We start from the raw sequence: 15133 nt of genomic DNA on the forward strand, positions 1-15133 counted from the left end.
TTTTCTTTGCTTCATAATATATTTCATTAAAAGCATGTGGAGATTACTATAAACCATGAATTACTTTGATGGATAAATAGAGAGGGGCAGTATAAAAATAACTATATTTTATGGACATTAATAAGCATTGTAGTACCAGGAAGAATTGTAATACCTAAGATCTTATATTCCTATGGGCCCCAGCCTAATATTCTCATCTGTGAATCTCTGTGCTTGGTGGAAAATATTTTGAAATGTTTTCACGAAATATGTGATCTCTATACAATACTTTAATTGGTTTGCAGACTGCAGAGGAAGGACAATCAGCAGAATTTTCTGCTCAGTTGGCTGTGAAAGATCAGAAAGCTACGGTAATTTGGTACAGGTATGTATTTGCATATAGTGTTTAAATGTGGATATAAATGCATTTCAACATTCAATAGTAACTGAATAGACAACTTGCTGGTCAGATTTGGTCCCTACATTCAATATCTCCTGGAATAATTATGTACTGAAGAGGAAATTTGAGCCAATAGAAGTTAAAATTAAAGCAATTGTTTCAATTCTGCAATTTATAAAAACAGATGAATAGAACTTATAATGTTAATTTTCTCTCTAGTGTGACACTTTAACTTTTTCTTTCCCATTTACATGTTTATTCCCATATACACTGTTGAAGTGGAGTGTAAAAGATACTTGAATGGAGGTATGCAATATCCAATGTGTCTGCCAAAACCACTCTTCATTTTTCATTTATATCTTTATTAAGAATATTATGCTTTTGCTGAAAAATCTATGTTTTACAACCTTGCCTTTGCATATGTGAAAGCATTGTTTTGTGTACCTGCTACCTCAAGAGCTCCAAGCATCAAGACATTTAGCTGGAACTTGCCTGTTTCACTGATTATAGTAATGTAGATTCTGGCATTTTTGAATGGCTGAGTCATGCAGCCTTATTTTTCAATATCTATAACTTTCCAATGATATAAAGGATCTTATTATTTGCCCTAATATGAGGATTTCTGGAAAATTTCACTGTTGCCATAGTCAGTTGATTTATGTTGTGTATTCAATATAATGCTCTAGGTGCAAATTAAGATTTCAACATGGTTATTTTTACTTTTTTTAGACCTCATCATGGTAACTTAACTGGCTCAATTATTTCACCCTAAATGACAATGCAGCATAATTAATTTTTAAATTTTCTTTCTAGAAATTCACAAATTATCCGAGAAACTCGGGAAACCAAAATTACTTTTGATGGGACATATGCACGCCTAAGTATTACTTCATGTAAGGTGGAACACTCAGGATCCTACAAAATCGTTGTGACAAATGAATTTGGCAAAGAGGAGTCATCTGCACAATTGAAAGTCAATGGTATGTAAATAATAATAGAATTTATTTTGTTATAAGTAGTGAATATTAGTCACAACCAGCAATATATATATATATATATATATATATATATATATATATATATATATATATATATATATATATATATATATATATATATATATATATATGTATATACATATATGTATATACATATATGTATATACATATATGTATATATATATATGTATATATATATATATATGTATATATATATATATGTATATATATATGTTTATATATATATGTATATATATATGTATGTATATATGTATATATATACATATATATATATATATATATACACATATATATATATATATATATATATATATATATATATATATATATATATATATATATATATATATATATATATACACACACACATACACCTACATATATGTGTGTGTATGTGTATATACACTCATACTTCTAAAAATGTGTTGACGTAGTTATTGAACATGTCATGTTGTCTTCCAACTGTTCTTAATTTATTCAATTGTTTCAACTGAATCACAGTATTTATTACCAATGACTATTTTGTTACTAACATTTTCTTTTTCGATTTCTTTTTACAGAGGTGAAGAAGGTTGAAGAGGTGAGTCATTCTCAGAGCATGTCCATTTCATATAGAATTTATACCCTTTTCTTACAATGTACCCGAAGAATAAGTTTGTTTTTACTTAATACTAATTACATTTATCCCATAAAAGCCCCTTTAAAGCATTAGTGATAGTTGCTTTTATTTGGAAATGTTTTCATAAATTGACCTTGTATTGGGTGTAGACCATGAAAGTGTGCAGCACTTTTTTCCTTCCCACTCTCCCTTATGGTCATTTGAAATGACATTTTGCAAAATGAGAGCCATATTTGAATGTGATGTATTCTAACTGCTACCAAAAATATTACCTCATTTTTACAAGTTTTTGATATTTTAAAGTGATTCTTGAACTGGATATGTTTTAAAATCATTTTTATTGATATTTTGTGAGTCTTTAATAGTATGGCATATGTACATAAAAGGAACTTAGTAAAAAAATTTACCTTAAAATCATGTTTGTGCACCTGCTTGCAAATAATATAGGTCGCGAAAAATGTATATGTGATAGTGCAGTCCTATCCAAGTGGTTCATTTTCAAAAGGAAAAAAGCAAAAAGCATGCATCTTAAGGGGGAATCTTGATGTTGCTATGGAACTGATGTGTGGACAAATGACATTCGAGTAGGTGATAAGGTTCACAAAATGAAAATAATTTCTATTTTCATGGAAACTCTTGTAATACAAAATAGTTATACTTTCTGTTGACTTGGAATTGCATATTAAAATCTGGAATTATCACCAGTATGTATGCATTGCAGGTTAAAATATTGGGAGATGATTTTTGTCTTGTCAGCTGTAGAGAGAATGCATACTGGTCAACCTCACTTATGGGATGGGGAGAGAGGAAATTTTTCAAGTGTTGAGGGGATTAGATTAGAATTTTTGCTAACAGTTGTAACTAATAAATGATTGATGAACTGGCAGACTGAGCTATTTAGGGCATGTTTGCTAAAATATTAAGGATCACCTCTTCGCACATATGTATGTCACACAAATATGGGGCAATGCATAATGTGTTTTGAATAGGCTTTACCCATATTATTGAGCTTTGTTGCTAAGATGGCATCAGTAAGTGATGGAGCTAAGTGAGAGAGTTATCACCACCGCTGCAGTAATTTAATTTTAATTTGACTTAAATGCTACAGTATAAGGGATTGCACTATTATATACCAAAGCAATGACAGATGGCTATTTTATATGTTCTGATATGTGTAATCCTCATATTACAATACCAAAAAATGTGATATATTCCTTTTATGTAAGTATGGAAGTATAAAATATTTTGACCAGAATTATATCATTAAAACATCTCTGAATGTTATTGATTTTTGTGCACCTTTTTGTTTCAAGTGTGAAATATAAAGTTTTTGGAGAATTTTTTTAATAGCATTATCCTCCTAAATTTTGTTACATTAATAAAATTTACCTTAGTTCATTCATAACTTGACATGATTAAAGTATAACTGCTTGATGTCCATCCATTTATTTCATCTTTTCACATGGCCATTCCCCTGGTAATATCTTCATGGTGGACTAACTATAATGACTATTTCTGCACTAAAATTGCAATACAGATAAATTTTTCACACACATGGATATATTTATTACATAAAGTTTATATACAAAGTCTGTTACAATGTTTATAAGTATGTGAGTATTTATGTATGCATAGATGCACACATTTGTAAACGTACGCAGACTTTAAGATGTTACATGATCAAACTTTTACACTTTAAACCAAACACTTATTCCATGTCATTGGCAAAAAGGATGAGGAAGAAGAGGAGGAGGAAGAAGAAGAGGAGGAGGTGTCAGAAGAGGAAGAGATAAAGGAGGTGAAAAAGAAGGATGAGCCAAAGAAAGTGGACACTGAGAAGATTGAGGAGAAAAAGCGAGATGCTAAGCCAGAGAAGGCCAAACCAGAAAAAATTGAGCCTGATAAAAATGATTTCATACCAACAGACATGAATGATATCAAAGCAGAGAAAAAGCAAGATGTTAAGCCAGAGAAAAAGACTGAAATGAAGCCAGGAAAGAAGGTTGAGGTGAAACCAGAGCAAAAGATTGGAGAGAAGCCAGGAAAGAAAGTTGAACCTGAACCTGAAAAGAAGGCTGAAGCTAAACCCGATAAGAGGGTAGAAGATAAGTCTGAAAAGAAGGTTGAACCTAAATCTGAAAAGCCTGCGGTGATTAAACAGAAAGATGAGATTAAAGAGGAAAAGACTTCCAAGAAAATTGAGAATGATCAGGCTAAGCCATCAAAGGACAAGGAGCCAGATAAGAATCGTGTCCAGCCTGAAAAAGATGTTAAGGGTAAGGTTCAAATTAGGCAAGAAAATGGATTCCTTAAACCAGAAGAAGATGAAATCAAACCTAAACCAGAGAAAAAACTGGAACAGAAAAAGGTAGATTAAACATTGAATACTCTTAATAAATTACCTATTTGTACACTTAGTATATATAAAAACAACATTTATATCTCAAGATATTTATATCTCCCAAGAATTACCACTTAAACATAATACCCATTTCTTTCAAGAGTAACTTTCCTACAAGCATATCTTTACTATGTAATGCATTTCAATTATTTAAAATTGAGTTCGATTTCTAATTTTCCTTATCATACGTCCAGCAATAATAAAATTCTGAACTATCTATGTCAGTTTAGGTGAAATAGGTAAAAAAACACTGTAGAGCATTATAATTCATTCCAGTAAATTTGAAATTGTTTTTTGAACTTCAAAAATCTAATTTCAGTAAGAAAACTGCCTAAAATGTATTATAAGAATGGAATAGTTATGACTAAAGAATGTAACAATAGGTCATTCAAATATCTTTTTAAGATTAAGAAATGCTACATGTTCATGTAATGAGCCTAAACCTATTAAAATTGTATATTCTTATATGAAATAATTCAACCAAACTGTAAAACTGTCTTATAATTTAGTTACTCTATTGATTGTTCCCCCGAGTTCTGAATTCATGTATATATAAAATAATTAATACAGTAGGGAATTTTCATAAAATATGCACAGGTAGCATTTCACTTTTAATGAAATATTTAAAAAAAATTTAAATTAACTTCATCACTAAATAATCTCCATATCTATTTCATTGGTCGCCCTTGATGTGATTGTTTAAATTAAAATCATGAGTCATTAATGTGGTATCCTAATTTTATAGATTAAAATAGCTGTACAGAATTATTTAGGACATTTTTCATATAATAAATTAAATAATATTGGAATAAACATATTACTTGCAATAGTTGCTGGGTAAATTTTGGAGAGATAAAATGTTTTGGATTTCTAGGTTTATGAAAAGCAAGAAACTTACTTTACCAAGCTATGCAATTATGTTATACTTTGTATAATTTTTGTCTATAATATATCGCTGCAATTAATTGATAGACTCCTGATAAACTGTAATTCAATTGTTTTAATAGCATTATACTTATAACATTTATATTTAAACAACCAAATTATTTAAACTATTCCTTCAAGCAGACATTTATATCTCTAATTTTTGCCAGCGGTTATCAATCCATAAAAACCACTTAAGATTTTTATAATAAAAAATTATATGTTTAACTTGCTATATTTTAAAGTACCTAGCAAAATTTCTCTAAAAAGATAATACTTCTTACCTCTTAAATACAACAACACAGTATTTTACTCACTGTCATACTTTAATTTCCACAATCACAGGAGCTAGGAGTACCAAAAGTTGATGCTGAAGAAAAGAAACCCACTTTAGTAAAGGTAAATTTTACAGAAAATGCTTACAAGTTCATGCACTGTTACTATTCTCATAGCTGCCAAACATTCTGAGCAGAGAACATCTTTGCCACAATCTCAAATTTAATTTGCATGGATTTCTAAGAATGCTTTTCCTATGTAATCTATGGCTGCTGTTTTTATATTTTTTGTCTTACTTAATGTTATTTGTAATTTTTGTTCTTAAAATTGCTTTCCAGTGAAGCAAATTTGGTACCCTCTGTGGCAAATGTTATTGCGTCATAATAGTATGTTATTTTTGGATTACTAACCTAAAACTTGTTGTTTTTATCATTGAAAAATGTTTTGTTGTGTAGATGTTTTCAACAATTTTTTTCAGTTGGCAGAAATGCTATTTAGGATATCAAAACGCTTTAAATTTAATGCTTATGTGGCAAATTCAATATTTATGTTGAGTTATTAGCATTTCAAAATGGATATCTTTACAAGGCATGCCATCTTTCTTGAAACTATGATTTAACTTTATAAATGACATGCCATATCTGAATTTATTTGGCTTTGGAATGTCTAAATTTATGTGAACTATCTCCTGCACATTTATGAAAATTTATTAGTAGTCTATGTCACACTCCTGTATTACTTCATGGCCTTGGATAATATTTTTACGATATCAGAATTTTGCTATCCAGGATGATCAGTTGTCAATAAAAAAATGAAGTAGAACGTTCTAATGGTAAGTGCAATGGTGCATTTAAATATATCTCTACTAATTTTAAAAATATGTACCTAGAGTTTGAATACTCACAACTGACAATAACTTTAATGTAATTAAAAATGACACACACATGGAATTTAATAATTCATTGATATTACAGTCAAATATGGATTCAAATGATGTTTTACTGGGAAGATATTAAATAGGTATTATTTTGGGGTGTTCTTTCATTTGCTATGCTCAAATAGTTGTACAATTACTTTGCACCTCAATTATTCTATGATTTTCTGTTCTGCTAAAATTCTGTTACATCTGCATTATTGCGTGCTGCCCTGTAGCCATGGAATGTTGTTATATCTTGGGATAAAGAATTAAGTCTTTACTTTTACAGAAAAAAGAAGAAGAAAAGAAAAAGGTTGAGGAAAAGAAAAAGGAAGAAGAGAAAAAAGTAGAGGAGAAGAAAAAGGTTGAGGAAAAGAAAAAGGTTGAAGAAAAGAAAAAGGAGCCAGAGAAGGTATTTGAAGGATTGCTTCTGTTGAATTTTCCTTAAGCTTCCTATTGCTATTTTATTATTAATACAATAGATGGTTTTAACAAGAATTTCAAACTCATTTTCCATATGAAATGTGCAAAATGAAATTCTTCCTGCACTGAATCATCTTAGTCATGTGTAACAAGTGCAGTGGTTTTATGGTTCTCATCCTTCAAAAAAAAAGAAATAGTAAATATAAATTCAGATGAACTAATTTATGCCATTTTTATCTGTTTATAGGGAAACTAGTTTTGCCTTTTTCTTCAATGATAATTTGATTCATTTTTTTTGTTTTAAAATATCCATTAGCTATATGTCTTATTAAAAGTGTCAGTAGCATAATGCTTCACTTCATCAGCATAATATTCCTTCGTAAGGATTTCTGTCACTATGGCTTAAATCGTTTTGTTGCTATTTCATTTTATTGAAATATTCATTGGTTCATAGTATAACTTCATAAAATTTTCTCAAGCTAAAACCAATCAATTTAGATGGAATAAATCAAGTGCATATTACCTGTACAGATTCTCAGGTGAACTCCGTGTGATAGTTCTGCATTATTTCCAATTCATTGAAACTGATGCAAATATGCAAATATCAGTTCCATATAAATTTTATAAAATTATTTATCTATGAAATTATATTGCACATGCCTAATAGGTTCCTTTTGTAGAGGAAGCACAATTTAAAAGTTAAGTTTTGTAAAGCATTCTGAAATTGAATCTGTTGTTGCCTCCCAATTTATAGTTTTGGTCAAGCTTTTGAAAACTTATTTGCAGTGTTGATACATTGTGTGAAGAACCTTCCTAACGGGAGCACACAACAGACTGTGGACACGTTACAAGCCCCTAGTCGGCAAGCAACACACTTCACACGTGTGTTGCTTACCTACCAGGGGCAATATTATCAATACATACACTCAGCACATCGTAATCTCCGTGAAATTGGTTCAAGAGATACAATGAATAAGGAAATTTTATTTTTAATTGCTATTTGTGAGAAAGAAGAATATCAGGTGTATTAATAGTTGAGGAAATATTTATTTAATCCATATGTAATTTAATGTTAGGTTTTCTCAATAAACAATAATTCCACTAGGCCATCACTGGCACCTTGATTTATTCCTTCTCAAAAGCATTAACAGAAATGAATTCATTTATAATTTATATATATCTCTCTTCATTGTCATTCATTACCTGCGTAGAAATTCTGCATCTCTTGTTCTGATGGTACTGAATTATAGCTCCAACTCTCATAAACATACACCATTTCAAAAAGTACATCAGTTTTGTAATAATTTGTTTGTTTTTGTAGGCTTTTTGAATCGTCTTTCATTTTGTGGTAGATCATAGAAGAAGATAATGTCTGGTCAAGTTTAAACCATCATTTAAGTATGATATGCAATACTCCTAGATAGATTCCCATTTAATCTATATTTGAGGATTTATAGCATGTTTTCATATGTAATCAAAGCATTTAGTACAGCAGATGACAATGATGAAATTGGATAAAATAAATCTATGTTTGAAGTTCTTGAGTGATGTTGAAAGGAAGGAAAATTCAGAATAAAATACAATTTTGAAAGTGATAGAGTAATTTTTCAGTTACTACAGAAGGTGATTCCTTCATTTATTGAAAGTAAATATAATGTGTTGGTCTAATGATCTATAGATTAAGTGCAATAATTATTAGAAGTCTTGATACAAATTTAACAGCTAAGTTAAAATAAAAAAAATACATTTAGCAGTTCTAGATTTTAATCTCCTAGTTCAATCCCAATTTAAAATTGTTGCGTGCATTAGGGATCTCACTTGTGAGAAGTTGTCATCTCATTGAATAGTTAAAATTAATGCACGTTGATTATTTTACAGGATTTGGGCTTTACCATAAATACATGTTTATTTGGAATTAACTCTTTCATTGTTTTACAATAAGTTAATCCAATATTAACTGAATTCACTATTCAGAATTTAACCACTTGACGATGGACGTCCATCATTAATGATTAAGTATTCTTATAATTGTTTTGTTAGTTTTGATAAAATGATAACATTTTCAACTCTATTTCATCAATAGAAGAAGGAAGAGCCAAAGCCTGAACCTGCTAAAAAGGAGGAGCCAGAAAAGGTAAGAGCTTTATTTGATAATATTTCAATAAAACCTTCTACTAAAATATATTTCAATAAAGTTTCCTATTAAAATTATTAGTCTGATATTTTATTCTTGTCTAATTGTAATCGATCAGTCATCTCCAGGATCCCATTCAACTATATGTCTATTTCAACCTTTTTTCTTTTTAAAAAGTTTGTTATCTATTGATCTCCATGAATATATTTTTTGTATTTCATTTAAAATACTTAATTGGGTTGCCAAAAATTATTTTACCGGCAAAGAAACCCTGCCCATAGATGAGGGTAAATGTATACTGCAGATAAAACTTATAAATGACCTTTTTTGCAGCTCTTTATTCAAAGAAAGGAATGGACTATTATTATCAATGGTTTTGGCTGATCTATGCCAGTGTGCTTAAGCAATGAACTTTTTTGCAGCTCTTTATTCAAAGAAAGGAATGGACTATTATTATCAATGATTTTGGCTATTCTATGCCAGTGTGCTTAAGCAATGTGGGCAAATAAGTTGAATGATGTATGACTTTCTGGATGCACCTTGAGATAATAGTCTTTTACAAATATTTATGGGCATACATTGAATAATTGAACTTTGTATACAAAGTAAATGAGGCTGTTGCATTTTTGTCTAACCTTTGTTGTTATTTTAGGTCAAAGAACCTGAGAAACCAAAGAAACTAGTGAATGATAAACCTCCTGAAGAAAAGAAGGTATGTATACAAAAGTTTTCATGCTGTAATAGGTTAATTGATAAAATGATTGTATCCCTCTGTCACTCAATTTACTGATTAGACATTTTTAGATTTATTTTCATAAGAAAGATAAGGTTTCAGTTTAAAATAAACATTTATTACCCTTGAAATTATGGTGATCATGATTAATGAGTTTAATTATAGAATTAGTTTGTGCAGTTATTTTATCTGTTATAAATGCAGTTAACAATGATGGGTTATGTTTATGAATTTAATTCCTGTGTCTGTATGATACACATTATTAAATGGAAAGGATCTTGGTTTATATGTAATTGTAATTGATATTATTTTATGTCATGTATGTTAAGATTATTTTCTTGAACCTGAACCACTGTTTATTGTTCCAATAGTAGTGTGAATACCTATAGGTAAGCTGTAATCAGTGCAAAATTAACTATCTCTGGAAGCCCTTAAGACCCAGGTATTTTGGGCCACTTAAATATTATAATAATTGAAATTATATTGTAGAATTTGGACACTCTGCAGGAACTTGTGAAACATTTAAATGCTGCTGAGTGGTTAATATGGCACTGGGACAACAAATGGATGCTTTGTTTTATATTTAATTTTAAGCACAAATGCGGTTGAATGCATACTTATAGCCTAAGTGATTTTTAAATATGTATGATAAAACCTTAGACATGATTCTTCCATTTATTCTTTAATTAGATATTGTAAAGTTAAATTTAGTTTATTGATACGCTGGAAACAGTTGAGTTCATTTGTCCTAGAGTTAATGTGTAACTCCTGTTCTATTACAATGGCACAAGTTGGGACAGTATAAATTTGTCTTAGTTTTGACAAAAAAATATGTGTTAGCTTTTTTAAAATTTGATTGTTAATGTGACGATTTACAATAGCTTTGACAGGAATTATTGAACCACTCCCTTTAATAAATAAATTAGGTACATTAGTGTGTGAAAATGAAATATAGGAATTCATCAAGCTTATTTAATTGTACTTTTAAAAAGAGTTTTATAACTAATCTTCAACTAAAATTATACAGTTGTAGGGAATAGAGAAATTTGCATGTAGCTGCACAAACCCTATTCCTTCACTCTTAATAATGTTGGGAAAATGGCATTGCTAGATGTAGGCTTGTGCTCTACATTGTGTGTTAATCTAGACCACGAGATGTGCACAATTAAAGTGAAGGTTTGAGGGCGGAATAAAATTTTCATAGTGGTTGACCCAGTTTTACCTCAGTCCCTGAGTGTTAAAATTCTTAGGATGTACATTCCTGAACTTGTAGATAAATTGCACTACTTAATTTAATTTTCCACAAAAATTTAATGTGAATTATGCAAAGTTCATTCATTTACTTTGCATAACATTTGCATAGGAAGTTATTTTGAAACTTTTAGTTCTTATGGGTTCAGTTGTATAATAATAATAATAATGCTGTAATCAGGTACTGAAAATGTCACTTCAAATTGTTTGTAGTTGGAGATAAGAGAAGGCGATAGATGGTTTTAGGAACGAGGAAGAAGATAATTGTATTATGCAGAGGTGGGGGCAAGTTCTGTGATAATCATTATAGTTCTGTTCCTATTGAATGTTCACAGGTTTCAGTCTATACTATCAGGATGAGTGCTTTTAAAGCATTGGGTTGTAACTGATTCTCGTTTGATGTAGTTTTTCATTTCATGATAGTTGATAAAATTAGCAATACTGAACTTCTTAGTTGTGGGTGAGGATGATCTATAATTTCCAGTCTTTTTTTAAAATGTCCCTATTATTTGTTATTGATGGCAAATTTTGATTTTCTTGGGGTGTTTAGCTAAGGTGACAGTTGGTTGCAGTGAGAGCTGTAGAAAAGTTTCAAAGATAGTGCTATTATTAGCCACTGACAAATTATGTGTCTATTAGAGAGAAATGCTGAAAATTTAGTTATGTGTACTTTATGTTTTATTATATAAGATGTGTTTTTATTTGGTGATAAATTTTTGAAATGTGTAGGTACTTAAGTACACTTAATGAGTATCAAATTCAGAAGCATGTTTCTTTTAAAGATCATACATGCAGCAACAGTACCTCTTACCGACATCATACACTTATCTTTTGCTGATACTTTGCTATTTTTTCTTTTTTAAGATCAGTTGTAAATGACTAATTTTTGTGATATGTTGTATTTCCCCTTGAAATAATATAATTACATTAACTAGCATTGATAATATTTGCTTACACTTTTATGAAAACATTGATAAGACTCATTTCATTGCATTGCTTTATGAAAACTAGGAGGAAGTCATTCCAACAAAGAAATCATTTGAAGAAAGGAGGAGATCCTCTGTTAAGGTACCTAGGCATTATTTTATAAGTAATGATGAGAATGATTGGGAGAACAAAGAAGATTTAATAATTTTTAAACATTGTTCCATTTCTTATTATAGGAAGAAATTATTACCGAAAAGAAAACACTTGAAGAAAGGCGGAGATCCTCAGTTAAGGTATATATTTGTGATTGTTCTGTCTCAATGCATAACTGTTGAAATCACATGAAGGTATCAATAGAACCTAATATTCTTTGTTAAAATTCATAGGAGGAAACCATTCCTGAAAAGAAACCATTTGGAGAAAGGCGCATATCAGCTGCCAAGGTATAATCAATTTCTTAATATTTTAACACTTGTTCATTAATAATAATTTATTTTTGGTTGTTCACTGGTTTTAATTATTCTGTTTGAATTTATAGGAGGAAATTATTCCTACAGAGAAACCAATTGATGAAAATCAAAAACCAACCTTGAAGGTACTGATTTGATTTTTGATTTTCTAAGAAATTGCTTTTTTTGCCATTAATATTTTGTTGGTGCCACCTCTTCTTTTATGTCTTTGCTGCTTTTTTGTTTTAGGCCTTATTAACCATTTCTTTCCTGAGCAGTATATGCTATATGTTTTTATGTTGAGCATTATTTGTTTTATTGCAGGGCTTGCTTGATTTTTGGCATTTACATTTTTGATTTACGTTTATTACAGGGTAATTACTTGGCTTCCAGCTTCATTTTTTATGTTGCATATTTTATTTGCAGATTATTAGATTTGTTTCTGTGAGTAATACAGTTTGATTTGCTCTTATATATTACTTGTACTAGGTACTTAATGATTTCCTTCTCATTGTTATGATCACATTGTCCAAACATAATTGTTGGATTTAAGTTACATGTTTGAGTGTACCTTATAGATTAAGGAGTGAAAGAGATTCATTCTCTTTAAAAATATTAATTAATATGTGAATGAAATATTGATGTAATGACTATAGTCTTAAAATTAGAAAATGGCATTATTTAGATAATTTTATTATTTATGAGAATGTTTTTTAATAGTTCCTACAAAAATAGTTGCATAATTACTTTATATGTGGTTCATAAATTACCGGTGTTTGTCTCTAAACTGCCATTATCCTTAATTTTCAGTTATTTGATTGTTGAGACGCATGAAACAGTGCCTTAATATTGTTTATCTTGCAGTCTTAATTAATCAGGGTAACAAAAATGACTGAAATCTAGAAATGCTCAACTATGAATTTACTAGTCATAAACAAAGTTTTCAATGCCATTATGTTCATTAGTTTACTATGTACTCCAATTTAGTTGCCTATTGCTGCAAAAAAATTGAATATGAATTAATGCTTCCATGTTTTAAATTTCTAATTGATATTTACCTTTTGTCATGGAGAAAAATATTGTGAATATCAAATAGAGAATCCTTGTTTTTGTAGCTTAATGGGCAGAGGTTTTCAAATTCCTGTAAGTGATTGCTTAAGCTTGGTCAAGTACTACTGGCTGAGTGATGATTGTGAGGAACCGAGTACTGAAGTTTACATAACTCCTGCCTCTTTGCTCTGTTTTCCCTGGCTCCTTCATTAACAGTAAACATCTAATGGACTGCTGGACTTCTAAATTCTTCCTATTACTTAGTTGGGTGAATGACTATATTCAGGATGAGCTCACATAAGCACTTTGACACTTGAAACTCATCTCAGTATTTAATAGTTCTATAAATATGCCTAAAATATTCTCCACAATTGTAACGTAGGAGTTGACCATGACTTGACAAAGTTCAGGCAAACATTTCATGAAAGTTTTATTCCTATACCTTTGGGGTCAGGTAAGGTTTTTGATTTATGCAGAACAAAAAGTTAGGTACCTCAACTTTTTGACCATAACACTGTGCAGCCATAACTTATGGCAAAGATTTTTTCTGCTTGCTGAAAAAATATATTTTTTATATGTGCATGTATGCAGAGTAAGTATTTTACAATTATATTCAATGTATTCTAGAGGTCTGTTAAAGTTTATAATATATTCTTCTATGTTTGTTATTAAAAGTTAACCTAAGGTTAAAACTGATTTTTTAACTATACATTATAAATTAATTTTAGAGGACACATTCACCTCATACTCATTCTTTTTATTGCTAAGCTCTATGGGTATTTAGAAATATGAATTACCTCTTGCCTCTTTACTTTCCTCACATACTTTTTCATGTGCTCATTACCATAATGTAGAATATATGTAGGATATAGACCTATGTACCTACAACTGCTTTATTTTTATGGTCAGTTCATTGTATCAATTCTCAGTGAGAAAAATGAAATTATTGCTGAATATCAGATATCTAAACAGGTTATGTATTTTACTCTCCCATTAAAAAACATTTGTTTATGTTACTTCATTTTTCAATCATACAGGATGAGCCGCTGAATAAACTGGGACTTCGTAAAAGAGTAATTCCAGAGAAAAGACCTATCCAAGCAAAGGTTTGACCACTGTTCATGCATTATTTATGGCAATTAATATAAAAAATATTTCAATCCACTTGAAGTGCATATTTTAACCTTCAATTGTATTTTGATAGGTTGTTGCACAAAGGCAAATCATAGCATTTTTCTGAGTATTTATTTTTCCATTTGTTTACTGTTTACGCTCAGTACCAAGACTGTTCAATCAAATTTTCTCATAAATCTTAATTTTTCTCTCACTTCAACATGTGGGTGAAATTGACTCATTTAGAATTATTTTTCTAGTTACCAAGTGAAGTTGTTTTAAAACCTGTTGAGAGAAAGGTCCCAGCTAAAAAAGCTCCTGAAACTCAGGTACGGATGGTGTATTTGATTATTTATTAATATCTTTTCTCTCTCTCAATTCTTTCTCTTCCATTTGGGCAAAGCAGATTGCTGCCCTTCTAATCTTTTCTCTCTTTCATAGCTGTGGAATTTGGCTGCTCTCTTATTCTGTCTCTTTCCTTCTCTAACAAGTGGACATTTTTACTTTCAAGGTGACAGC

The 15133-nt window shown here is 29.9% G+C and overlaps 1 protein-coding gene across 34 annotated transcripts in view; it reads left to right on the top strand.

Moving 5' to 3' along the window:
* bt (projectin protein bent) overlaps positions 1–15133 on the top strand; it is a 199686-nt gene that overhangs the window by 56464 nt on the left and 128089 nt on the right. For 16 of the 34 annotated variants that reach the window (XM_071583211.1, XM_071583214.1, XM_071583243.1 and 13 more), the window contains 14 exons: positions 285–364; positions 1193–1359; positions 1959–1978; positions 3750–4385; positions 5688–5741; positions 6824–6946; positions 9041–9091; positions 9744–9803; positions 12087–12143; positions 12239–12295; positions 12389–12445; positions 12541–12597; positions 14539–14607; positions 14875–14943. In XM_071583211.1, coding sequence (XP_071439312.1) covers positions 285–364; positions 1193–1359; positions 1959–1978; positions 3750–4385; positions 5688–5741; positions 6824–6946; positions 9041–9091; positions 9744–9803; positions 12087–12143; positions 12239–12295; positions 12389–12445; positions 12541–12597; positions 14539–14607; positions 14875–14943 — 1557 coding nt within the window. The remainder of the gene's footprint in view (positions 1–284; positions 365–1192; positions 1360–1958; positions 1979–3749; positions 4386–5687; positions 5742–6823; positions 6947–9040; positions 9092–9743; positions 9804–12086; positions 12144–12238; positions 12296–12388; positions 12446–12540; positions 12598–14538; positions 14608–14874; positions 14944–15133) is intronic. The other 18 variants (XM_071583223.1, XM_071583229.1, XM_071583232.1 and 15 more) reach the window with 9 other exon arrangements.

The sequence above is a fragment of the Hetaerina americana genome, unplaced genomic scaffold, assembly GCF_022747635.1.
Source record: "Hetaerina americana unplaced genomic scaffold, ioHetAmer1.1.p SCAF_13, whole genome shotgun sequence".
NCBI classification, from domain to species: Eukaryota; Metazoa; Arthropoda; class Insecta; order Odonata; family Calopterygidae; genus Hetaerina; species Hetaerina americana.